Source organism: Osmerus mordax, chromosome 6 (genome assembly GCF_038355195.1).
Source record: "Osmerus mordax isolate fOsmMor3 chromosome 6, fOsmMor3.pri, whole genome shotgun sequence".
NCBI classification, from domain to species: domain Eukaryota; kingdom Metazoa; phylum Chordata; class Actinopteri; order Osmeriformes; family Osmeridae; genus Osmerus; species Osmerus mordax.
This window is the reverse complement of record NC_090055.1, coordinates 9,420,592-9,447,928: the sequence shown is the minus strand read 5'-3', so window position 1 is coordinate 9,447,928 and position 27,337 is coordinate 9,420,592. Positions and strand designations below refer to the sequence as shown.

At 46.4% G+C, this 27,337-nt stretch overlaps 2 protein-coding genes across 8 annotated transcripts in view; both read right to left on the bottom strand.

Moving 5' to 3' along the window:
- Positions 1-3,138, bottom strand: part of LOC136943828 (myelin basic protein-like) — a 12,673-nt gene extending 9,535 nt beyond the window's left edge. For 4 of the 6 annotated variants that reach the window (XM_067237296.1, XM_067237294.1, XM_067237295.1 and 1 more), the window contains exon 1: positions 2,841-2,974. In XM_067237296.1, coding sequence (XP_067093397.1) covers positions 2,841-2,960 — 120 coding nt within the window. In that variant the 5' untranslated portion in view covers positions 2,961-2,974. Of the gene's footprint in view, positions 1-2,840 lie in introns of all 6 variants that reach the window. The other 2 variants (XM_067237293.1, XM_067237297.1) reach the window with 2 other exon arrangements.
- LOC136943827 (myelin basic protein-like) lies at positions 3,076-27,337 on the bottom strand. 2 transcript variants are annotated; one of them, XM_067237292.1, is made up of 4 exons: positions 27,119-27,337; positions 19,363-19,421; positions 12,016-12,091; positions 3,076-3,374 (listed from the first exon to the last, which is right to left on the bottom strand). In XM_067237292.1, exons 2-4 carry the CDS (start codon positions 19,405-19,407, stop codon positions 3,076-3,078), a joined length of 420 nt encoding a protein of 139 aa, XP_067093393.1. In that variant the 5' UTR covers positions 19,408-19,421; positions 27,119-27,337. The 2 variants fall into 2 exon arrangements, with proteins under 2 accessions (XP_067093393.1, XP_067093391.1); XM_067237290.1 differs by having other exon boundaries at positions 27,170-27,337.

The following is a 27,337-nucleotide window of genomic DNA, read 5'->3' as shown; positions in this document are numbered from 1 at the left end:
GGTCTGTCCACACAAGCAAGGGGGTTTGCAAACTTACCATGCTGTCCAGGTTATATCCACCCAATACAATTCAATCACGTGAAATGTTATCATTGTTCTTTTATATTTCAGACTCTTAAAGTGATACCCCTCATCTTTACCCAGCATTGTATTTGTATCTGCCGATGCAATAATATTATTAAATTAATACAATTCAATGAATTTCAAATATATATATATTAAACTTAGTCATGAGAATAGTCATAAATATCCAAAACAGTGGTGGAAAATAGAGTTACACTACCCTTAAGGTCAAGTTCAACAGCAACTGTTTTGGAATTCCAGTTTAAACTCTTAACAGAGCCGTTAGGACGCAGCTTTCCTCTAAAAGATGGGTTAACCTGGGTTTTATGGTGAACAATAGTTTTACCTGGATCAAAACTGGAGAAAGGTACGTCAACCTGAGTTTAAACTTGGTGACAGTGCAATTGCCTCAACAGCAATTTTCACTTCTGGAACCTTTCTACTTGTCAGGGTAAAAGACACACAGGTGAACCTGAGGTGTGCTAAATCCAGCGAGAGAAGAACATCTCTGACAGGCTTTGGACCAAGACACTGGGGTGGACTGCAGTATTAATTGAGAAACTTGAGTTAATATCTGAATGGTAAACAGACATGCTAAAGGTTGCATTATTTTGACGCTAGCTTTGACAGCTATACAAAGATGTACATTATGACACGGATATATATATATTGGCTTGTGTGTTTTCCATTTGTAGTGGGGTAGTAGCTAACAGTGCTCATGTAAACTCTGTGAATTTACTGTATTACTGAACTTTGTCATTTGGAGTCATTTGGAATCATTTGAAATCCCACTCATTGTCCAGTTCAGGTAGCACTTAATATTGGATTCATTTCCTGAGATTTGACAAAAAAGGTATTGTTTTCATAGACATGAAACATCCCATTCATAGCAAAGTGTCAAAGCATTGACATTAAATTGAGAAACATGTTGATTTAACCCTAAATTGTTAAGTATTAGTAATTCGATAATGGCCATTGGGAGAACTCAAAGGTTTATTTGTAATGATTATTTCCATTCTGACGTATCCCATATGTTAAACCGTTTTTAAATATGACAACCACTTAAAGGAGCTAAGTATAATATTATAAACAATACCGTTTGATACAATGTTCCACACGGTACTTCTCAAAGACTGCCTTTGATCAGTGCCAGTAATACTGGAAATGAATACCTGTAAACCAACTATTTGAACTGTTTAACGTCTGGTCGTCCTTCAAAAGCTGAAGTAAAAATATACATCTTTTAAGTTATTTTCAACTTTTTAGTAGCAGATTGCATCTGCTTTAGGCAACAGAGGTGGGTCAGACCTATCCATACTTGAGATATTAAAAACTATTAGTCTGAAGGCAAACCTTTGGTCTAAATACCTTTTTATACCGTAGCTTAAAACAAACCAGCAAACTGCTAAACTATGAAAAGTCTTTCTCAGACGTGATATTAAAGAGACAGAAATACAACATACAACATATTGGTAAAGTCAACACTAACAGTTTTGTTTTGTCAATCCAGGACACACTGATGATGTTCACCCAGCAGATGTACATTTCAGAAGTGTATTTCCATTAATATAACAAATCTGATATGCAGTGGTGAGGGAAGGGCACAGGCAAGTAATAATAAAGCAATAAAAGAAAATATGTAAAAATGGCAATTTTACTATCTATCCAACAGGAAAAAGTGTCCTTTTTTGTTAAGGCTTGGGACAATGCAAATTTTGGATATTTTCAGAAAGAGATCATCTTCAAGACCATGTTCTAAAAACAATGAATTCTAACTCTTACCCAGTTGAGGTCAACTACCCTTCCTCACTGGGTGGACTACAGGAACAGAGTTGAACAGCAAAACGGTTTCACCAGTTTACTGCCTGGAACTTTGGCTCCCTTCTTTGCGGACCTAATTCTGTACCGTGTCTCTCTGCTAGTCCTCCACTTACCAGGCACGGCAGACACAATATGTCTCACCAGCTCAGTTTGTTTAACAATTTTTATAGTTATCCATATCTTCTATTCTTTTCTGTACAATGTATGTTATAGACCAGTGTTTTGTTCAAGAGAAAAAAGAGAGGGTAATATACTTTTCACAACACTGTTCTCCCTGTTACTGGTCAGTGTCTTAATCTGTCAACAATTTTAACTGTCAAGCTGTCGGAAAAGTAGCAAATTGCCTTTCGGAACAGTTTCCCAAACGATGACATGATCAATAAACTAAGTAAGGATATAAACAATGTTACTGATAACAAGTCATTCTTTTTCAGTACCTGACACACAACGTGCAACAACTTAGTTTTACACTGTATGAATAAACATATATATGATTACTATATATAATTACTTGCTAAAAGAGAGCAAACAATGGCAACTAAGAGAAACCAGCCAACAACGCTACCATTCACTGGCACTAAGAGTAAGACCATAATGTACCACAGATACTAGAGCTTAAATTAAACAAAACTGTATCTTTGACAAAAGTACCACATCAAAAATGAACATTTGAATTACTCCAATTCACAGCCTTATCTCCAACCACACCCAAAGCAGATATCCAGTGTCTATTATAGTAACAAATATATCATTTCTATACAGTTTCGAGAAATCATATAAACATAAAGACAAAAACGCAAACCAAAATAATTTCCTTTCTTTCAAATTCTTGCATCGTGTCAACATCAAAATCATCATTTCAGATCGGTCCCTGAGGCCAGAAATAGGAGTGTATTTTGTATAACTGCAGAGTGAGCTGTGTGTATTTGTCCCAAATAACCCTTTTCTGTCCTCACCTTGCTCTTCTTCTTCTTGTCCCCTCCAAAGAACTTCCCAATCTGATCCAGGAGCCCCGGAGCCTGCTTCCTGCGCCCCAGTCCAAAGGCCGACTGAGCTGAGCTACTAGCAGAAGCCATGGTGCGATAGGTGGTTGTTTGGTTTGGGTAGCGGTAGTATACTGGTCAAATACAGGGCTCTGTTTCCCGAGGGTGAGCGAGAGAGTTAGGGGGGAAGAAGAGAGAAGACGCAACTCTAGTCTAGGTCCTGCTCAGGGCTCTCCGATCCGCACTCCGAACCTGCTCCACTGTGCTCCTGAATGGTCTGCAGCTCATCCGATTCAGAGGGCCGCTCTTTGAAGGTGTTGTCCTCGCGTCCCGGGGCATCTCGGGAGAAGAGGCGGACCAGGTGGGGGCGGGGCGTGGCGCCGTCAGCGTCAGCTGTGTTGGCGTCGGTCCAGGCCTGGCCGGGCCCCTCTGCGCCCGTGGAGTCGGCCGCCACCGCCGTCTCCGAGACGCAGCCATTGTTCTGGTTGACATCTGCCTCGGCCAGGCCTGTGCAGAAACAACAAGGGTTATCTATGGAGTAGGACCAGCATGGGGCATCAACAAGCAGCCTGGGGGACAATGAGTCCTTTTCAGTGAGCCCTACCCTGGGCTTGTTCCTGCTGCTGGGAGACCACTAAGGGACCCGCATTAGACCCACAGTACCGCAGTGTAGCATGCACCTATGAGATGATATCCCAGCTGGAAGACTGGTTCAAGTCTGTTAGCAAGGTGTTTTGGTGTATTTCACAGCCACCATTCAACACTACCGAAAGTTGTGTGATGTATATAACCGTATTATTTACTGGAAGTACAGTTTGGTGGTGACACATCATGTACCTAACACCTAAGGCCGCATTTGTGAGCTTTCTTGAAACGTAAGCAATCAAATAATTCTGTTGTGTACACTGTGAAAGGGACTCATTGATTTGCGATTTATCGCCGAACGCCTTATGCTTCTTGGCATCCCATTTCTGTTTGTTTTCTCCGAGCAAAGCCAGGGCTGTGGCCGTTGTACTGACACAGAAATATGGTTATGCCTGTAAACCTCCATACTGTCGGAGTCTAGCAGGCACAGGGCATCCAGTACAGACCTGCCAATAAACAATACTCCTACTGTCCCCTGGCCGGACAGAAACCGTGTAGAGGAACACCAGCCAATCTGAATGCTAATTCCGTGGGAACACTGGGCCATTGTCAGCCCCTGCATAGTTACTTCTGCACAACAATGGGACCAATGTCCCTAAAATAACTCCTATAAGTATGGATTTTCAGCCCAATGCACAGTGACACTTATCTGATCGGGGACTTGAGCAGGGAGCAGGCAGGCTGGAAGCTGTGCAGGGCCCAGAGTACAGGACTTCAGAGTGTTCCGTTGACATGTTGCAGGAGGCATGACTTCAAACTGACAATCCTAGCTAGAGGTGGGGTATGTCAGGAGAGTGCCTGTTGAATTTGGGAAAGTACCTACGTCAACGCGCCACAGGCAGACAGTCTTCGATGGGAGTTTTGGGGATCTACAAACGCAAATTAGCCTCGTTTCTGACAGATGATAGCGTCCTTCCTTATTGACCACATAGGTCATCTGAAACAAATCAACGTTGAACAGATAATGAGGAATGTCAGATCCACGAGTATGAACAACCAGCTTCAGTCCAAAGCCAGCCAGTCTGAAACTTGAATGAATCTATCCACTAAGTGCATGATTGGAACCCAGGGTTTTCAGTAATAATGACTGCAGATCCTCCGAGATCCTCCAAGAGGAATTGGTACAAGAGGTAGCTGTCGACTTCTAGGGGACATGACAGCTCCCCTCGGCCGTTCCTGCTGGGGCCAGGGAGAATGTGATAGACCTGCTCCTCTTTCTAACCTTTCAAACTAGCAAGCAATCAGTTCCTATCTCTCCTGGGGGAGGATGGGGACAGAAATAGGGGGAGGGATGACAAAGGGATGGGGTATGAGCTGGAGAGACGGAGAAAGTGGAAGGATCGAGGCGAAATAAAGAGTTTCAGTCACCTTTATGATTCATCCATCTAATTTCCTCGGGATATCAGTTTGACCTCCTCTCTTCTCTCCATCACTGCCTCTCACTTGTTTCTTGCACCAAACACAGAAAGGACCCCCCTTTTGTGTTCTTCTGCTCTCCTGTCTCTATCTTTATCTTAGTTTATTTGACTGAAAGAAAAGTGCTAAATAAACAGTTTATCTTGCTGCAATGCTCATTGTTTACTTCACAAACTTTCTGGAGGGTTTATCCTTGAAACTTTACTGTCTATGGACGGCAAATGATCGAATATACCCTTTTTTTCAGCAGTCTAGTTTTTCAGCAGCTGTTATTTACTGGCAGACGTGGAACTGCCTTTAAACTGTACTTAATTCATGTATGTCTTCGAGCAAGTCTAGTCTGATTTGTTAAGTCTATTTACTGTTAGATTTTAGCCTATGTATGCTACATGTTTGTCTATCCAGAAGTATATACTAGTTTATCTGCTATCTGCTAGTCCTGTATATTTAGTCATTTTAAGCAGACGCTCTTATCCAGAGCGACTTACAGTAAGTACAGGGACATTCCCCCGAGGCAAGTAGGGTGAAGTGCCTTGCCCAAGGACACAACGTCAGTTGTCATGACCGGGAATCGAACTGGCAACCTTCAGATTACCAGCCCGATACCCTCACCGCTCAGCCACCTGACTCCGTATATCTGCTAGTCAAGTCAATCTGCTATCTACTAGTCTATCTGCGAACAGTCTATCTGCTATCAGCTAGATTACTTCATTATGTATCTTCTATATAATAGTCTCTCTGCTATATGCAGGGGATCCAACCAGCTGTTGCCCTGCTCTGTGACTTTACCTTTCACTTAATATTAATAGCAAACCCAGTCTGAAAGTCAATCATCTGATAGCACACACTGTCCCATCTTAATGAGTCAGAAAACTTGCTGTAGTCAGAACTTTTTTACACCTTCCTCATCCTTTTTGTCATCTAATATAGAATTGCCTGGGGTAGCATTTCAACTATGAAGGGTTTCTGAGGAAGATTTCTGTTTTTTCTGTGACCACTACCGTGAAAGATTAGACATCCGAGCCAGTGGTTGCCTGTGGCAAGATATTCAAAAGTAACCCATGATCCTTCAATAAGTAGAGCATCGTTTGTATGTATCCCATGTATAAACGCCTCTGGGAAAAGTTGTGGCAAAGTAGAAAAGAGAGAGGAAGATCGAGAGAGGGAGTGAGAGACGAAAGTAAAGACGAAGTCAGTTTGACAGATGGTTTGGAGGGATACTTTGTGGCAAACCAATACCCACTGCCCCTGAGGAGGTGCCACATGGAGCAGGATGTTAGAACACGGCGGTGTGTAAACTGCGATCCGGGGTGATCACCCAACACAACCACGCTTCACACTGTGGGGAAAAGAGGGGATGAGAGGAGATCCAAGAAGAGGAGAAAACTAAAGGAGAGGAAAGGATATTAAATAATAAAAGGGCAGAGGAGAGATGACCCGAGACGAGAACAGGCGGAAGGAGAGACAGGAGGAGGAGGAGAGACGACACGAGAAGACAATAGACGGCAGGAGAGGAGCCGACGGGAGGGGAGACGGACGGAGAAGAGAGGCGAGGAGAAGCCACGAGGTACGCTGGCCTCGTTGGCGCCGACTGCGTGCATAACCCTTCCCGGAGAGCGAGCGGTGGAATAAAGGAGAGGGAGTTAAGGAGCAGACGAGTGCTGCACCTGTGATGGGGTTATGCGGCACTTCATTCCCTCTGGTTGATCTCTTGGTCCCCTCGTGACGGCTGTTTTATTCATACGCGGAGGAGCTAATTTAACGAGCCTCTCCCGAATGTCTATCACTGGGCAGGCTGGCGGCCCCATGGCCCTGAGGGTAACATTCTCTGGATCACTTGTCTTAGGCTCAGAACACAGAGCTATTACCACTAGAACATTCTTACCACCCAGGGCTATTACCAGTAGAACAGGCTTAGCACAGAGTTAGCAGGAATATAACAGACCTAACACACATCTTGCCCCACTAACATGGGCTTCGCACGCACTGCTAACATCACCAGCAAAGCCTTAGCACACGCTGAGGTAACACTGCTAGCACACGCCTCCACCACAGCGAGCACGCAGCTAGCACCCCTTGAACAGACTTAGCGTAAAAGAAGGGAAGGTTCTAAAACAATAACATGGTGGTGGGCCTGAGGCATGGGAGGCATGTCCTCCCGGCATGTGGCCCGGGGCCAGGCCTCCCACCCGAGATTCCAGGGAGAAAGAGGCTCACTGTCCCACCCTGCCTCTGGCATGCTGGCCCTCCAGCCTTCTGGAAGATTCCACAGGGGAGGAAACGAGAATGGACGGAGGTCACATCAGCTTCTCAGGTCACACCCTGTGGTGCCTACTGTGGACCTGCAGCAGGTCAAAACTGGTGTCTGACAGGTCATCTGCAAGAGGCTGCTGAAAATCAGGAGAGAATGTAAGACAGCATGGTCATGGTCTGGCCACATCTTTAGGAAGGGCATTGCCAGATGGACTTCCTAGTTTGATTCCGGTGTCAAGCACTACATCATCCTAATTGAAACCATTATCATATCATTAAAGTTGGAGTTCATGGTTAGGTGTTCAAGGTTAGGGTTCAGTGTTAGGTTTTTGAGTTTAAGGTTGGGGTTCAGCATGTACGGTTGGGGTCCAGTGTTCAGGGTCAGGGTGAGGCTGTTGCAGCCTACAGTATAGGCATGGTCTTGAGAGAGCGATAATACACACATGCCTCCTCTCTCTCCCACTACACTGTTGTGGAACAATGGCAAACTTCACAAGCTAAGAAGAAAATCCAATCACTGACAATGGCTTTCTGTGCCAGTACAATGCAGCATTATGTGGCTTTAACTGAACATATGGACATATATCATACGCGCTTCATAAATCCTTCCGTCCTCAATCTCTTTGGATTTTGTTATCATTGTTATTGTGAACATTGTATCTCTGGGATCTTTCTAAAGCCATTTATTTATTGCATGGTGTGTTTTTGTCTGTGTAGGCAGTGTGTGTGTCGGTGTAGATGATGTGGCCTTATCTCGGGGTGGATGATGTCATCATTCAGCGCCTGCAGACATTTCCTGAGAGTTACTGAATGAAAGCGACACGGGAGAGAGAGATAGGGAGAGAGAGAGACAGAGACAGGGAGAAAGAAGAGAGAGAGAGAGAGAGAGAGAGAGAGAGAGAGAGAGAGAGAGAGAGAGAGAGAGAGAGAGGGAAAGAGACAGGGAGAAAGAGGAGGGAGAGAGCGAGAGAGAGAGAGAGAGAGACAGAGAGAGGAGAGAGAGAGAGAGAGAGAGAGAGAGAGAGAGAGAGAGAGAGAGAGAGAGAGAGAGAGAGAGAGAGAGAGAGAGAGAGAGAGAGAGAGAGAGAGAGAGAAAGGGGGAAAGAGACAGGGAGAAAGAGGAGGGAGAGAGCGAGAGAGAGCGAGAGAGAGAGTAAAAGAGAGAGAGAGACACACACTGTATCATCCACAGGGCTATACTGACACATAGACAGACACTTCCACACATGAGAGATGGATGTGAGCGATGCCAGCTGGAGGCTGGAGTGAGAGGCAGCAGCAGAGATTAGGACATCGTCTAAACACTGACATAATGAACTCATCTTCCTGCCTGCTTCTGTCATATACTGTATCTAGACACTGTGGAATAGGTTTGTCCACAGCAGGCTTCTTGCCTGGTATATCTACAGCTTACTGCCTGATTTTATTTTTTATGGGAAGCTTACTTCCTGGTTTATGAAAGAAGCTGGCCTGTATAGAGCAGGCTTACTGCCTGATCTATATACCGCCTACTTCCTGGTCTATATACTGCAATGCCTGGTCTATAGAGTATACAGTAGGTGTGACGCCTGGTATTTAAACAGCAGACTTGCTGCCCTGGTCTATATAGCTTAAGGCCTATCTACATCAGGTGATGTCTGTTCTTTATACAGCTTCCTGCCTCATCTCTATACCGCTAACTGGTCTGCGTACAGAAGGCATGCTCTATGGCTTATATACAGCTTACTGCCAGGACAATCTACAGACAACAAATCCCTGATCCACGTCCATCCCAAAGGAGGGCAGTTCTCAGAAAGCAAAAAAATTAATTAAACTTTGACTTTGAGCCAAGCAATAGTTCTCCCATGTGTTTTACTTTGGCAGCACTGGGATGTGAACGCCAGGGTCCTGGGGGCTGGGGGTTGGGGCTGGGGGTAGGGGCTGGGGGTTGTGTGTGAGTGTGGGGTGTTCTCTCTCTCTCCCCCTCTGAGGGACGGCTGTGTGCTCCCCTAGTCCGGCCCTCCTCCTCTCACAGCTGCTTACACACTCCCTGATTGTCCAGCCAGATGGTCAAGACTGGATGACGTGGTGCATGGGATTCAGAAACCTACCGATTCGCATACACAAACACACACACACAACACACACACACGCTGGCAGGCGCACACGCGCACACATAGACACGCGCATGCACAAACGCACTCGTACAGTCACACGCACAAACATGCACACACACGACAGACACAGAGGGTGAACAAGTTCACTGACATCCTCTTACATCGGATTGCATTTCTGATGTACGGAGAGAGAGAAAGAGAGAGAGAGAGACCGAGAAGGAGAAAGAGAGAGTGAACAGGACGAAGGAGAGGAGGAGAGATGAATCTGAACAATGGTGTCAAACCAGAGAACACTGGCCCAGTGATGGATGTCTCCCTTCAACAATCAGAGCTTTGGAGGGCTGAGGAGTCAGGGCCAGGCCCTGTACCAGCTAGTGTTAGCCTCAGATACAGAGACAAACGCCTGAGCCATCCGCCCTCTTTATATCCCCCCAGCGAAACACACAGAGCCACAGCAAGCACACACACACACGCACACACACACACTACATGAGTCGATTGAACTGCAGGTTCTGTTTTTCGTCTTGCTCAGGTCTGTTGAGGGTCCTCACAGACTGGGTAAACAGTACAGTATACCTCTCCAGCACATCCACCAGCACACGCTCGCTAAGGGGATCCTCCCTGGTGGCAGGATGTTCAATTCTCAGGACATGCTGTGGCTCTGTTTTCATTGTCTTCCTGGCCCGTCGATTTGCAATCCAGTTAGTAACGAACTAGAGCAGGAGTAAGACGAGCGCTTCCTCTTTCTCATCCCTCTCTCTCTCTCTCTCTCTGTTTCTCTCTCTCTCTCTTCTCCTCTCTTTCCTCATCCCTCTCTCCTTGACTAATCCCTCTCCTCTTTCTCATTGACCACCCCCTCCCCCCCATCTGTTCATCCCTCTTCTCCTCTCTACCCCTCCTCTCCTCTCCTGTTATAACTCAATAATCCTACCTGGCCCAATCGATGATATGCCTTCCAAAGTTCACTTTAGCAGCCAGACTGCGAAACTTGCTTACAATACCGCTCATACAGTCTACATTTCTATTGACTTAGGCTGAGATGATTCAGTCTCGTCGACAGTGACAGGAAGACGGTATTTGAGAAGGGGAGGACCATGCAGCCCTGTTCACCTCCTCCTCTGTCTCTTCCCAAGTAAACTGTCAACACCTGCAAGTTCACCATATGCACGTCATCCCTGGGTTCCATGTCTTGAATAATGAGGTCTGACACCCGCTGACACTAATGTGGTTTCAGAGGCTCTGGTGGAAAAGCACACCCTCTCACATTAGAAAATATATTGGTGGGGGGTGGGGGGTGGGGGGGGAGAACTCCTTGCTTGACATGTACCATCTTTTCGAGCAGCTCTGTGCTGAACTAATGAGCGGGTCGAGCTGGAGAAGGTTCGAATGGTGTGTGTAGGCACACACCTGCAGCTCCTGCAGCATCACCTCGTTCCCCAGTTGTAAACACATGAACCGCTAGGGGCTTAGATAAGACTGACTCATCCCTTGTATACCGCTGTTCTTGTGTTTGTAGGTGCGCGTACGTGCATTTTGTGAATGTGTTTTGTGCGCGCGTCTGTGTGTGTGTGAGTTATGTGTCTTTGTGAGTGTGTTCAATGTGTGTACGTGTAAGTGTGTGCGTTGTTGATTGTGGGAAACAGTCTAAAAACGCATTCGAGCAAAACAAAGCCTGTGTTAGTCCAGCCCTGGTGCTAGCCGGCCTACTCCTGTCGTTATCTCAAACAAACAGGGAGGACAGAACCTGCGAGGGCTGTCTCTCCGGGGGCCCGCCACACCAATTCACACCTCCACTGAGAGAGAGAGCGAAAGCGAGAGAGACAGAAGAGGCAGGCTTGGAGATGCCAGTGTCGGGGTAGAAAGCTGGAAGGCATATGATGGCACTGCCGGGAGATTGGCAGCCCGGGCTGGCCAGGCCAGGATGAGTCTCGGAGGCAGAAGCCTCAGTAATGGACTACTAACAGCCTTTTAAAAGGACACACATCTGATAGCCCCTCCCCACCACCGCCCCCCCCCCCTCCCCCTCCCATAGAGGTGGGAGAAACCTCTCAGGACCCGCCCCCTCCCCACGAACCTTGGATAGACATTTCACATCATGCCAGCCGCCTGCCCCCACCCCAAACCTACCACCAAAGCTGGGGGAGACCTCTCGGAACACCCACGCCTGCTGATGGCAGAGCAAACAAGCCCGGGGAGCACTTAACCACCACTTACCCGCTCGCCATAAAACACTTTCTCCGTGGTAATATGGTGGTAATGGTGGAGATGTACGCTGGGCCTATACATATTCCATATTTATGTACACGGCTTTAGCTGGCGCCAGATTAGTTAAACTCGTGTGCTTGCCCAACAGGAAGTCAGGGGTCTCTAAGCGAATTCTGAGTGGTTTTGTTCCCTTTTACCGAAGTCTGATAAGAGATCGGTGTGTTTCTTTAGTGCTTATCGGAATTAAATGCTGACACAGCAAGATAAAGGGTTAAACATTACCAGCTGTTGAAACAGAAATGACCTCGTAAAGGACCAGGCACTAAGGCTGGCAGGGCCCAGCCAAGCTCGCCGTAATCGGATGTTTCTAGAAAGACTAAGTGCCTGGTGTGGAAACACTGACCTTAAAAGACCTCAGACTCATGGGGATGACTCGTAACCGTGACGTCATACTAGTATCCTGTTCATTGGAAAATAACGCTCGTGGCATACAGTATGATGATGATGATGAAGATGACGCCGAATCTCCTTACCAAAAACTTCGTCCTGGGAATCGGGTTCGGCTTGGATCTGCTGCGTCATGGCTGGTTCTGGTTCTGGTTCTGGAGCCTGGAGAGGGAGCGCACACACACACAGACACAAACACACACAAACAGGTGAGGCGCTATGGCAACAGAAGGGGAGCAACGCATTTGCTGTGCAGGGTGGGCTGTGTTGTTTGGCAGCTCCCATTAACCCCCGTGGCTCTTTATTTAAGCATGAAACGTACTGACAATACACATCCATCCCATCCCCTCAAGTCCCAACCTCCAGCACCCACTACCCACTCACACACGCGAGGTCTACAAACAGCAAATCCAATGTGTGTGTGTGTAGATGTGGGCGTGTGTGTCCCTCAGAGAGCCATTTCCCGGTTCTGCAGTGACAAGGCTGGACCCAGGATGTGTCGAACACACCCCAGGGATCAATAAAGGGGAATTGGATTGAAGGTTCCTCCAGTCGTGTTGCTACTAGCCTTCTTCAGACCACCTGGTCTGGTGCGGAAGGGACGGCCGATAGCAGAGTGCAGGGGGATAAAGAAAAGTGACGATTCAATTATCGAGACGTCGTCTCTCATCGCCTTCTCAAGAATGATAACCTATTCTTCTCTTTTCCTTTTGCCTGCTCTCATCATTTTTTGGGACTCCGTTGAATCTCTGTCTTTATTCTACCAAGAGAGCCGAGTTCCCCCCCCCCTCCCCAGACTATTTATTTCTTATATTTGGTCATCTTTTAGTCACATGATTATCTTGACTTTTGTAGCACCTAACCTCCATCCCTATCCACTCCACCTGTTTGGCAACACCAGCGTTTGCGACATACTGCGGCGGTGCCGACGAACCCACATCCATCCTCCCCTCTGTTCTCTCCCGTCTTCCCCCTCTCTCTATTACTCCCTGCTTCACTCCCTCACTATACTCTCCTCCATTCCCCTCCAATCTGAGATCCTCAACTTTTGTCCTCTCCACTCTTCTCCTTCCCGCTCATTTCCTCTCCTCTACCCTCCACCTCATCTCCTCTCCTCTACCCTCCACCTCATCTCCTATCCTCTACCCTCCACCTCATCTCCTCTCCTCTACCCCCTCTCATCTCCTCTCCTCTACCCTCCCTCTCATCTCCTCTCCTCTACCCATCCTCTCATCTCCTCTCCTCTACCCTCCACCTCATCTGCTCTCCTCTACCCTCCACCTCATCTCCTCTCCTCTACCCTCCACCTCATCTGCTCTCCTCTACCCTCCACCTCATCTCCTCTACCCTCCACCTCATCTCCTCTACCCTCCCTCTCATCTCCTCTCCTTTACCCTCCACCTCATCTCCTCTCCTCTACCCTCCACCTCATCTCATCTCCTCTACCCTCCACCTCATCTCCTCTCCTCTACCCTCCACCTCATCTCCTCTCCTCTACCCTCCACCTCATCTCCTCTCCTCTACCCTCCACCTCATCTCCTCTCCTCCCGAACCACTTCTGTGACCTTAGAGAGATTAAGGAGAAAGACCTTTACCATCACCTCACTTTGACTCTAATTCACCTGTCGAATGAGGTGTGTTAAATCAAGCTGCAGAAAAACGTTCCATCGACACAAAGCAATCCTTGCTGCAGTGTGTTATAGACCTATACAACTCCCAGTTAACAGATGGAAATATTTTCAATTATACAATTGTGTAAGAATACCCTGTCAACCGTGGTATAGCCTACTCTTGAATACAATGATAAGAAGGTCAGTTAGCTGCTGAACCGTTTTTCATTTTCTATCCGTTTTCTATCAGTCAAGCAGGCGGGCCCATTGATTTTTAAAGAGACGTTTTGTATTCAGTTCAGGCTGGTTCATACATAAAAGGAGAAGTGAAGGAAAGTAAACATCGTTCATTACTGAGAAATGTGACAGACCCAGTGGTCTAACCTGACAACTGTTGATTGATAACCTCTGTGATCTGTGCTGCTGTTGTAACTGTGATCAATGCTGCTCTGAGAATTATGCTGCTGTCATGAAATTGAAGGACATGGAGCTCCATAACGGATTCGTTTTGGCAGACGCTTTTATCCATATCTCTGACCTCCTGATCTGCTGTCAAATACTCTAACCACGGAGCTATACCTTCACACATACACACACATACCCCATCTCTACACACACATACACATACATACACACATATTTACTTATGCAGAATTTTGTCCAATAACCCAAATGCAATTACTAAAGACTAAAGGGTCTTCAAGATTGACGACAATCCTGTCCCTCTGAGAAAACAGTGATATTAAATGCTCAGTGGTGGTGATAACGCAAAATTAGAATTCATTTTATGTATAAGGCTTACAATAGAAGGCAATTATTCAGACAAGAAATACCACACACCGATATGCTACTATCCTCTGTGGACTGTCACCAGAGCGCTCGACTGGACGGTAACTTCCTGTCTGAATCATTCATGTCCATCCCGGATATCGATCCTCACTGTGAGCATGTCACTGTGAAAAACCTCGGCCTGGGATCGTGAATCACAGGGAGAAAATGAGGAGAAACGGGAGTGCCTCCGTATCTGCTTTTGGAAAGGTTGTTTGAGGACCGATTTGTCACCTCTGTTATTACGGGGAGAGCTATCTCCCGCACGGACACATAGTGAGAGCTGCCGCCTAGCTATACAGAGCAGAGGAATACAGATAACAGTCACAACGGTAGATTAGTCTGTCATTTTGAACAACCATTTTTTGGAACATTCTACTTTCAGACTAGAAAGGTGGAGAGGGAACCGAAAGGCAGCCCAGAATAAGCTGGCCAAACAAGCAAAACCTTTCCAGTCCTGTCACCCTTTCAAAATAGCAAAGAAAAGCTAGGCCCCAATGCCCTCTTCACAATCCCATCCCCTCTCTCTATGGAAAATATTGGCACACCACCATGCGGTGGGTGACAGGCAAGACAGTTAGAGGAGCCCTGGCCAAGACAATGACAACACAGAGCCTGTTCTCCGAGGTCTTGGACAGACAATCCAGTCAGACGGAAGATCGCAATGCGCCTTCGCCTCACACTCAGCATCCAAAAGCCTTAGGCTCCCTCCTCTGGAAGCGTAGCGCCAACAGCCCCATGGCTCCAACTGAACACGAGCCAGGACCACAACTCGCTTCTCGGGGCGGAAAAATCTCCAAACTTCCAAACGCTAAACTCAGTGAGATGTGAACACACAATACTCAGGTGGCTAGCAATAGCCTTCACAGTCCAGAAATCGGTTTGAATAGATGCAGGGCTCGGCAGTTGGCAGATACAGCAGCGTGTCGGCATGCTGGGTATGCGTAGCTCAGGCGTAGGCCTGAGGATGCATTCCATCAGACACAGTCTGGTGTTCAAGGTCCCATCCCACCAAGAAGAGATTGGCAAATTCTGGAAATGTTATGCATGACTCATAAACATGTTCTGACTTCCATCGCAAATAAGCTGCTGTCAGCGCGAGGTGTAGAGAAGATAGACAGGACTTGTATGAATAAAGCATGGTCTGGAGATAAGGGGAAGGTATCAAGCATTGGCTCTCCCAGGATGCCTGTGGCCCATATTCCTGATTTCTTGCAGACCCACTCAGCCCAGTAAGGGCCAATTACAGTTACTGAAGCTGGCTCTAAACACCGTGGGGCTACACTTTATGCAGTTCGATACTTTCCAGTCCAAGGTATTGATCTCACTGCCATTTATCTGATACAGGTTTGAAACTAGTCCTCAAGATGATTTTCTAGATGCCACGCTCTGGATTAAAGTATAAGGGTGATTGTGCATTCTCTGTTGCTGTCCCAGGGCTATTGAATAGCCTAGGTGTGGCTGGTCTTCTCCTAGCCTCAATACGTTTATATCCTGGATGAAAACCCATCTATTATCCTTGGCTTTTGAGTCTCTACAAGGCACGGTCCTCATTTTCCTGTCAGGTCATATGTGTAGTTTGTCTCGTGTCATGCCACATATTGCCACTTATTTCTGCTATGTTTCTACTGCAGTGCACTTTGCTATGGACTTGCACTTTGGTTTTTAAACGTGCTATACAAATAAATATGGGTCCTTGGTAGATTCCCTGTAGATTAAATTCTAACAATCTTTATGGAACCCATCTGCAATGAAAAGAACAAATTTAGGTTCAGTCCGTTAGCGTATTATTATTTTTCTTTTTCTTTGGCCATCGCTCTTGGTCTTTATTTGTCAAACCACAAAACGGATTTCATAATGATCTGGGATGGTAGGTGTCAAAACAGCGGCTTTTGAAATCCCATTTCCACAGTGAGGTTGGTGTGAGGCTGTGAAGCGGGGTTCCAACCAGAGATGGATCTTGATGACTTTGCATCTTGAAGACTCCCTGCATTGTCTGCTGTATTTTTTAAGCTGTAATAAATGGACTTAGGTAAGAAAGGTTAATCATCGAATGTCATTAAAGCCCATTACTGCATGTTTAACCCCCCCCACAATTCTACTCCCACGCTAGGACCAGAGAGGATAATAGGCTGGCTGCAATTTCAGGATTCAAAGAGCAAAGACCTATGCAGCAGGCATACAATCTCATTTTAATCACCTTTATCCTTCTCCATTAATGGCCCATCACATTTATCTATTTTAAGTCTAAGTAGAGTGACAGTTGGCTAGCCCACAGTGCCACCTCACCACACTAATATGTCTATATGGCCCTATATGGGTACCAAGCTACATGAATCAACCCCAATTCCTGGCGCACTGCATAAATAGCACTTAATTAAATATAAATAACCTCCAACCCAGTCACCATGATTATGGCCCTGCGCTTCCCCTGACTGGTGATCAGAACCAGCACATCTTTCTAAGGTATTGTTGTCACGACAGGCCTTAGCGTCTGTGATGGGGTGGTCTGCTCTCCACACAGTGCACCAGTCGACCAGTGACCATTGCAAGAATGTGCTATCAGATAAATGAATCAACAGGAGAGGCATGTTAATTCACCAGTACACTGTGAGAAATGAGCTACCAGGTCAGCCATATTGGAGAGATGAGCTAGCAGGGCAGTTAGGGTGACCAGAAGCATGACCCTGAAAAGGAGGACACTTGGGTCCCCCGGGCCCCGGTCAAAAGTTGTTGACCGGGCCCGGGGGATGGGGGCCATTAGTATGAAATTAAGACAATAACATTAGTCATTTTAGTAAGTCAACATTTGAATACAAATCCAATACTTCAATACAAGTGCACTGATTTTCTGTTGTCTTTGGTGAGACAAGTTTAGTCAAAAGATAAATAAGAAAATAAGACAGTGCTATTCCCCAAACTATTTCAATTGTAATAGAAATTAAAATATATAATTAGGTCAGCTCAGCAGCAGTTGTTTTATCATCCGCTGTTGTTGTGTTTGGAGCAAAAAATTATGTTACGGAAGAGTGCCCGGCAGAACTAGCATTATCCTTGTGCCGTTGTGTAGCGCAGGCATGCCGCTCTAAAGCCCCTTTCCCCCTTTCCCCCTACTACTCAGGTCTATATCAATGCGACAATGCTTACAGAAGGCACAATATTGATCTTTGCTGCTCTTAGTGGCAAAGTGGAGTTCTGAACTCCATGTAGGTTTGAAGGAGGTCATTCTTTTAGGCATCTGAAAGCCTACGCGAGTGGTAAATTGCGACGGTGGGCAGGAAGGGTCAAAAAGGAGGACACAATGGCGAAAAGGAGGACACGCAACAGCAGTCCGGACAAAGGGCTGGAAAACCGGACTGTCCGGACGAAATCCAGACGTCTGGTCAAAGGGCGTCTAAGGGCAACCATGTTGGAGAAATTAGCTAGCAGTGCAGCCATTTTGGAAAAATGAGCTAGCAGGGCAGCCATGTTGGATAAATTAGCTAGCAGGGCAGCCATTTTGGAGAAATGAGCTAGCAGGGCAGCCATGATGGATTTGCTCTATGGGTGGGGGGAAGGGGTTGCTGTCAATCGTTGTCCCAGAGTTCGCAGAATCGGGGCAGAGATCAATGGCCCATCTGAACCATCAAACCTCCCATTTCTGCTTACAGAGGTATGAGGCACACTGGGGAGTCAGGTGGCTGAGCGGTTAAGGAATCAGGCTAGTAATCAGAAGGTTGCTGGTTTGATCCCCGGCTCTGCCAATGACGTTGTGTCCTTGGGCAAGGCACTTCACCCTACTTGCCTCGGGGAGAATGTCCCTGTACTTATTGTAAGTCGCTCTGGATAAGAGCGTCTGCTAAATGACTAAATGTAATGTAAATGTGTAAATGGGGTAATCAGTGTTCTGTGGTTGTTAGTGTTGAAGTTGAGAACTGACATGACTGGGGACTACGAGCCACGGTTACAGAATGGATTTTTTTATGTGTTTAATATCACCATGGCAACTATGTCTTTAAGGATATTCATATGCCTAAAAGGCATTTGCCAACAACACAAGCCAGTAGACACGACACTGTCCGTTCCCATTTACGTAATTCACATCTAGGATGTTGCTCTGCTCCCTTTCCACTCCTCCAGTTTCCTCTGACCCAGGCTAATGCATTGCTGCCTAGCAACACTACCACTCTAGAGACCAGGTGAGTCTATCAGCAGGGTTTGAAAGACAGAGTCCTCCAAAACCTTGACTCTCTCAGGGTTTAGCTCTGCTGAAAAAACAGCGCCTCAAAGACCGGTGTGACTGACACGTCAGTCAAGAGAAGGGAGAAAAAGAGGGAGCCAGAGAGACAGAGGTCAGGGAAGGGAAGGGAAGAAAGAAAATGAGATAGATAGATAGAGCAACAGTGAGGGGGGGAACGAGAGCACATAAGAAAAATAGAAGAGATTGAGATACAAAGAGAAACAGAACGAGAAAGAAAAGGAGAGAGAAAGATGGAGGGAGACAAGGGAATTGGATAATGGGGTAGCTAGCTGTGTGTTCAACAGCCAACCTCTGTTATTTTGAAAATGTATTAAGAAGGAGACAGTCTATCGCTGAGACATCTGGGTGGAAAAAGACTAATCATTTACCACATCCTTTTTCTGTGGTTACAAAGTAAGTCAAAGCTCTCCAATCTTCCCCCAGCTCACCTGGGGCCTCCAACAAGACAAACGGCATTTTAAAGGTCATATTTGTCTCCTACAGAAGGGGTGATGACATCGAGGGAATAAGAACACAGTCCAAAGTTCGGCACTTCACAGCACCGCGTTGATAAAGCTTGTGCTGACCTTTAGAACTCACCGCATTTCACAGCAACAGCGCCCGCTTCGTAGAGAAAGCTATGAACTCACCTTCCCTTTCACGGGATCAAGCGACCACGTTGTACATTCTCTTGGCGCTTCACAACAAAGCAATACACTGACCCCATTTCAAAAATAGCAAGGGCGCTCGTAACCTCCCTGTTAAAGGACTGTTACCTTGCTCTCCGGATGTGTCTCGCGCTTTCCTAGATGTTGTCCCATGCTGCTGACAGAGACTGTGGAAAAAAGAGAACATATCTGCATCAGACCTACAGAGTAGCAGGCCTACATCAGAGTATTACGTACGTTCTGTACAGCATAGTATCGGACCTACACCTTAGTATTCGTACATCACAGTTAGCACATCATCATAGTGTCGGAACGACAACATAGTGTCAGAGCTACATCATAACGTCAGAGAGCTTTACATCAATAGTTGTAGGCCTTCTTCATCTACAGACTAAAATAATATTATAAACCATTATAAAAGCTAATGGTCGAAAAAGTAGAAACCGACAGACAGACGGGGAAAGAGGCTTTGGAGCGTCTCCAGGCAACCACAGCTCTGTTTTAACTTTGTGATTCATGTTTTTTTCAGATCATGGAGGGATACAATGTCTGCCAAGGTGCTTCTCTTTGAACAATGAACCACTCAGGGCAGTGGTCCTCCCATTAGTTTGGGCACATGCACTTCACTGTGAACGTCAGACCAAAACCCATCTGTTAATTCACTAGCAAGAGATCCCAGTCTGCGGCAGAGCAAGGCCAGCAGAACAGATGTATTTGTAAGCAACAAATCAAAGTTACTCAACACTCGCATCTCTCGGAAGACTCGAGCCCTCCATTCAGGGATAATTATCAACAACAGAGAAATCTGTCTGACATTTAATCAGGACCGCGGCAGGCTTCCACACGGTTCCAAAGGAAGCCAAGCGGCCACCTATAGCAACCAGTGCACAGAAAGGGTTGCGTGTGTCTGCTGTTGCGTGTGCGTGTGTGTGCGCACGCGCTCTGTGAGTGTGTGCGTCTGTTTTAGGGGTTGTGTGTCTCACGGTGAAAAGCAAGGTGACATTACTCCCCAAACACACTCACTCTCGGTCTCTCGCAGACAAACACCCACACACAAACACCCATCCCCACACACACACAATTATGAATGCATCGATTTCTCTCTCCCAGCTCAGTACAACATCCAACCGTGTCTCCGGTGTCATACATATCCAGATGAAGAGGCATCTGAGAAGGGAAGCGTCTATCCCCCAGAAGGTCCTGCTGCCATAATCACAGGGGGTCAATGTCATAAACACACTGCTCTCTCTCTCTCTCTCTCTCTCTCTCTCTCTCTCTCTCTCATGATCACAGGGGGTCAATGTCATAAACACACTGCTCTCTCTCTCTCTCTCTCTCTCTCTCTCTCTCTCTCTCTCTCTCTCTCTCTCTCTCTCTCTCTCTCTCTCTCTCTCTCTCTCTCTCTCTCTCTCTCTCTCTCTCTCTCTCTCTCTCTCTCTCATGATCACAGGGGGTCAATGTCATAAACACACTGATCCCTCCCCGGTGGCTGACTCCAATTAGCACATGAAATATGCGCAAGGCAGTCCTGAGCTGAATAACGATGAGAGAGACCCTGAGCACACCAGCTGGGGCGAGTCTCCTTGCACGGCCCTCCAGGGGTAGGTGTGCCAGTTGGAAGCCTGATAATAAGGCTCTCAATCTCAAAGAGTGAGTGGCATGAAAAATGCAAAATCTTTGTCAATCCTTTATTCATACAGGGGAAGCGTCTTGAGAACTCATTAGACATTCAGACATTATAATAATGTACGCCGAAGAAGAGTCAGCCAAATAAAAGCCAGAAACGTCAACTGAAAAATACAGCTATGTTCTTTATGATGCTTTTCAGAGAGCATCCTGTTTAAATTGCTTAATGATAAAATAGATAAAACAGCCATTTGCTGTGTTTATTTGACCAGGACTGAGGCGCCATTAGACAATATGCTCAAAAAATTTGCAACAGCCGGTAGGCTAATTGCTGTATTTCCAAGGATATCTGAAAATCCAGAAAATGAAATGTTGTTGTTGTAAAAAACAAAAAAAACACTGAAATATAGTGAGAACATTTGAAGCTTTTTAGAGGTTATGTATGTTTGTACAAAACGAACAACAATACTCTGCTGGCATTTAAAAGTGCTATGTTTAGTAAAATAAAAAAGAGCTTGTGTTGTTATTCCATTACTAAAAGAGTAGAAACATATAAAAAAAATATTTATATTTAGCTCAAATACAAACACATTTCCAAACACAAAACTGTACTGTTTGAACAGTATCCTAAAAAAAGATTCAGTGCATAACACATTTGATCTGATAAGTTGATCTGATACAGGAAGGCGTGTGTGTGTGTCTCTGTGGGTGTGTGACCATGTGTGTGTGACCGTGTGGATGAGTGCATGTGTGTTGTCACAACTCTGGAGCGCCAAGGGCCAACCGAAGCCCTCAGCACCACAGACAGCGACACAGACAGACAATGGGGCGCGTCACACGAGGACGATTCTCCCCGTTCTCCATTCCCAGTCAGCTGCTGGCCTGCAGCTGGGACTTTCAGCAGCTGACTGGGAGTATAAGAAGCATGGAAGACACACAAATTGACAGGAAGGGGAGGTTGTGTGTGTGTGTATGCGGAGAGTGAGGCGAGCGTCCGACTCCGACAGATATTTAAATGTCGATGAATTAACGTTGGCCTGCCGTGTCTCCAGAGAGTTTACTGTGGCGGGACCGGAGAAAGCCTCGTGGAAAGTACCCCCTCAACCGAGGAAGATTTGGGGGGTTTAAATGTTTTTGTTGTAACTATTCGTTTGCAATTAAACACTTAGGATTGCTGTATTAAATTCTGCCTCAGGTTTGTGTGATATTCCTAAATTGTATGCGACTCATCCTGGTTATGCTCAGAGGTTTTCAAAAATGGGCATGAGTGTATGTGTGTGTGTGTGTTAGTAGGACATGCGGAAAACAGACCATCGATATCCTAGCCCTGAGGCGTGTTACACTTCTAATTCTCAGAAACTGGATGACAAGTATATACAAGTTTGCTAACACCCTGGACCCACATTCTCCTCGCCACGTGCCCGTCCTTACACACGTTAACATCCCTGAGAAATAGACCTAGTGGGACTTAAAGAACCAGTTAAGGTTCATAACATTTACTATACAGGCAAACCATGGAAAGGTTACCGGAAATAACAATTGTCTAGGGGAAGACATGTAGTTTACCTTAAAGTCAGCAGGAACTGTAGCCTGTAACTATGAAAGCCATCAGAGACACTGCTGAGTTGCTTATCAAGGCAACCATGTTTGACTTGGCTCTGATAGAACCCAGTCCAAAAAGAGTTTATTTTTATAAAATAACATTGTACCAGAGAGCTGCAGAGGAGGGCTGAATCATGTTGGCATCTGTAGCGGGCTTGGTGATTATACTGCATTCACACACACACACACACACACACACACACACACACACACACACACACAGACAGGCACACGCAAACAGAAAACTAGTTGGAAACCAAGAAATAAGCCTTTGGCAAGCAGACAAACTGTACTCTGAAATCAAGATAATTGTGATGATGAGCACGTGTGGGAGATACTGGAACATCATGAAGGATTCTGGGAAATCAGAAAGTTTTGAATCTGTGCGTGGGTGTGTATTTCTATCTGTATATGCACACTGTGTGTGTTAGCTAGGGGCTTTGGAGACTGGTTTCCCTCGAAACAATATTACACAACAGCTCCCTATCCCTGTAGGGACTTGCAGACACGACGGTTACATCACCAAATCGAAGTGAAACTTTCTGCAATCACAGCTGCACAAAAGATCCTTCTTATCTGTGGCCTCTATCACAACACAAACACAGACATCTTGTGTAGGCTGAAGAGAGAAACTAAGATACAAACCAAGACTGATTGATTCCCACAGATTGATTCCCTCACTTAAGTACAGCTACATTAGAGAAGCATGGTTAGCTGATGAGGGGAGAACTATCCCCAGCTAGCTGAGAATCAAGCGGAGCTGGTTCAGGCAGGAGACTCCGAGACCTAGCGCGTTATTAGCAACTCGTCATATCACGCTGTCAGGGCACGCCTTCCTAACCCTGGCGGGGTATATAGCAGGGTATCTCGGCATATGCACTGCTAGTGCGACACAGACGTCAATCATCCTACTGCCTCCGCCTCCCTGGCCCCCACCTTGGTTCTGTGTTTCCTTTCGTAGGGGGAATGCGTCGCTGCTCTCTGCTCGGAGGTCCAGACGGTGTCTCCGTTGGGCGCGGCAGGGAGCCGATGCAAGCAGAACCATTATGCCAAACATGTATTGTAATCATGTATTGTATTGTGTGCAATAAAGCATCAAGTAAATACTACTACTGAGTCCTCCTGCCTGAACCAGACCACACAACTGATTAGACACACTGCACACACTACTCACACCACGACTGTAACCACAACTACACTACACTGCTCACTACACGACAGTACACCGTACACACCACAACACACCGCTATACAACACAACACACTGCACAGACTCGACACTACCCCTGTAGCCACGACTACATCACACCGCTCGCTTCACAACATTACAGCGTACACACCACAACACACCACTATACCATACAACACACCACCACACACCACTACACTACAGCTAAATGACAGATTTGTGTCATTACAGCAAACAGCGTTGCAGCTGGCTTGCTCCTTCTCGACAGGGTCATCTATCTCAGTGATTGCGCATTGTCGCTGATGCACGCCGAATCAAACAGACACAGAGTCACAAGCCAGCGTCAGCTAGCCTGCCCTGCGCTGGCTGGCCAGGGCCCCCGGCCTCCAAGACCACAGAACAGAGGGCCGGGGGTGGGGTGGGGGGGGAGTTGTCCTTCCTGTACAGAGAATGGGCAGATGGGACTCAGGTATATTACCTTAGCCCAATGCTAATCTCCCTCCAGGGATAAAAGCCATTTCTACATGCTGACAGGAGGAAGTATGGATTAGGGTGTAACACAAACAGGATGTGCAATAAACTGGTGTACAGTGTGCCCTCTCCTGTTCTGCTGAGTGAGTGCTTACAGCCATCACCTCGACGGGCGGTCTTGTATCATCGGTCCTGTTTAACGCTGCAGTCTTGCGTTACCTCAGCTGAACCTTCGTCCACACTTCCATCACTCCCACTGTCTCTCTCCTGTCTCCGCCTTGAAACTCGGTTTGTTTGGGAGGTCGAAAGCGGCAGAATCAGAGAGCCGAGGCACAATTCCCAATGTGTAAAATACCCCTGACACACACACACACACATTATCTTCCACTGGGAAGAGCATGACACCATAGGTGCCATAGGCATGCAGTGCTACTGTGTCCTGGCTCCTCCCGGGAACCTCTTCCTGACAGTGGCCCTTATAGTGGACAAACAAATGCTTCATTTAACCCTCCAGCTGCCCCAAGGGAGTGTGTGTGTGTTTGTTTGTTTGTGTGTAGGAACTATAAGGGGAACGTCATCCTTAGGGACACTTGTGACCGTGTCCCTGCCAGCAGAGCATGATGGGAGAGCTGTTGAGTTCAAAGGTCAACATCTGTCCGAGGAGGAAGCATCTGGCGGAGCAGTTATCCTACTTTAGAGATGGACACAGCACTGATCCCTCTATACATGTAGGAAGGAAGGAAGGAAGGAAGGAAGGAAGGAAGGAAGGAAGGCAGGCAGGCAGGAAGGAAGGAAGGAAGGAAGGAAGGAAGGAAGGAAGGAAGGAGGGAAAGAAGGGTAACACTCTGTTTGTGTAACCAAGCATGTGTAACCAAGCTGAATAGGTTCATCTCACTCATCAGCAGTATGGATACCGCCCACCTGCACCATCGAGGCACTAGTGTGGCCTCGCTGGTTCACACTGTGTTTAGAGGTGGTCGCCGTGTTTGCAAGTCACTCCACTCTGGTTCGCGTCCCAGTGTCGGAGAAACGTGAGGAAACTGAGCGACGCCATGACACCTGTTTCACATGGCTGGAGCAGAACACACCAGAAGACAAATCACCACCCTTAGACAATTATGAAGTCACTCGTTGAGGTGTAACGATAGCGCTATAAGCCAAACAGCCTGACTGACAACCGGGGAGATACACACACACACACACACACACCCACGTGCACACACACACTCCCCTTAGGCACACACACACCACCCTTAGGCACACACACCCTCAGTCAAACACCCAGGCAAGAGAGGAAGTGAGCAAGGGGAAGGGGGAGAAGTGTGTGACACAGTGAGGACGGAAGTTAACAAACCGCTGTGATTCACCTCTCAGCACAAAACTGCAAAAACAGACCTGTTAGAACAAGTACACACACACACACAAACAAAAGGCTCACAAAAACACATATCCCAGCTGTACACTATCTGTAAGCCTCAATCCATTCTGTATATCGAATTCAGACCAGCTCAAGAAAAGTCTGTGCGTGTATGTGTGTGTGTATGTGTATATGTGTGCGTCAGGTGCAGGAGGGTTTGCTGTGTGTGAGTCAAACGCAGCAGGAATGCTGAGCGAGACACGTGACCGTTGAACAAACATGGCTAAACTCCCTGAGTTCTTACCCGCTCTAGGCATTGTGGAAGGGGAATGTCTCGGAGACGAGCCTCACAGACCGCGAACAGCCCCACCCCCAGCCTCTACAGTCACGCTTACTGTAACCTGCCTAGTGAATACACCTGCCTTTACATGACCTCCAAGTCAATTAAAGACAGCAATAAGCTTGGAATGGTTCCTGGTTCACCGCTAGCGAAAACACTGTTAACATTAACTCCATTACAAAAACTGTAACAGAAAGTACAGTACAACACTGTGAACTATGATGCATTGTAACATGCTGATAGACCTGAGGTGTGGCTTCTCTAGGGCTCCTACTGTCTTAAATTGTGAGATGGCTAGTGAGTCCTCACTGTTGCCGCCAGGCTTATATCTGTCTTGATGAATTTGCAGTGCGAGGAGCCCTGAACTCTGCCAGTGACACATGCCATTTAGGTTTCACTTTGCTTTTTCATGGTCTGGTTGTTTTCATGTCCTGAGGTGCAGGCCTCCTTGCAAGGCTTTTTCATTCCACTTATTGGCTAAGCTCACGAAACAGCAGTATGTCCTCTGAGTGACTGTTTTATTCATGGAGCGGATGCAGTATATCCAGACTGCTCAAGGCATTTTTTGTCTCCCAGTTTGCAACACTGGTCTACACTTATGCACGCCTATACACACATCTCCTCAGATCAGAACTAAATGCCTAGGCGATTTCGACTTTGGGCTATGTGATTCCCAATCATGCAAGACATATGGCTCATTCTATGGCAAAACAATATATAAAGGCAGGAAAAATAAAGAAGACTATAAACAGATGATTAATTTACAAGCAGTTCACATGCATAATATCACTTTTACAGATAAGTCTACCACGCAACTCTAATACCTAAATCTAGGAACCTTATTGGTAATGACCTCTCTGTTGACATCAGCGATGTAACGCGTCAGTCATGTACAGTAGTTGTTCTATACTCCCCCCATACCGGAACAACAACAACACGCTCCACAACCACTGCTGAGAGCAGAACGTGTATGACACTTGTCAGAATTGATGCCTTTTCACTAGTGACTAACAATCAATTACGTATTAGGGTTAGGGTATAGAGCATATTCGTTTAGATGGTTTAGGTTTAGGGTTAAGTTCATGGAATTCAAGTCCCGAACGTAAAGTAGCCTATAATGTGGAAAATTCCGCGCACCTTTTATACTGTCGAAGCCACGCGCACTTAATGCTATAACCACATTTCTATGAAACATTAACAGGGAAGGTGCATTTAAATAAGATACAAATGTGTAAATTACAGATGTTACAATGTTTCCGTCACATGGTTGAGTATTTACCATACGTAAATTATCATCCGTTTTTTTCCGACAGTCTTATAGCCTACATACCCTTCTCCGTACAGTTTCACTCAAATGCATCCACAACGAAGGCAGTGATTTTCAACCGTCTCTCCGTTACAATGGCACCGTGGTCAATAACGTGATGTGTACGGATTTCTACGATTTGAGGTCGTTGTTTTCACAGTCTGCCTTCAGTACAAATGTATGTCTTGTTGC

Excerpts from the sequence above, each read along its gene's own strand:
- LOC136943827 (XM_067237292.1), bottom strand. The coding sequence starts at position 19,407 with ATGGGACAACATCTAGGAAAGCGCGAGACACATCCGGAGAGCAAG. Across the intron at positions 12,092-19,362 it reads AGACACATCCGGAGAGCAAG|GCTCCAGAACCAGAACCAGA; the intron begins GTAACAGTCCTT and ends CTCCCTCTCCAG. Across the intron at positions 3,375-12,015 it reads TTCCCAGGACGAAGTTTTTG|GCCTGGCCGAGGCAGATGTC; the intron begins GTAAGGAGATTC and ends GTTTCTGCACAG.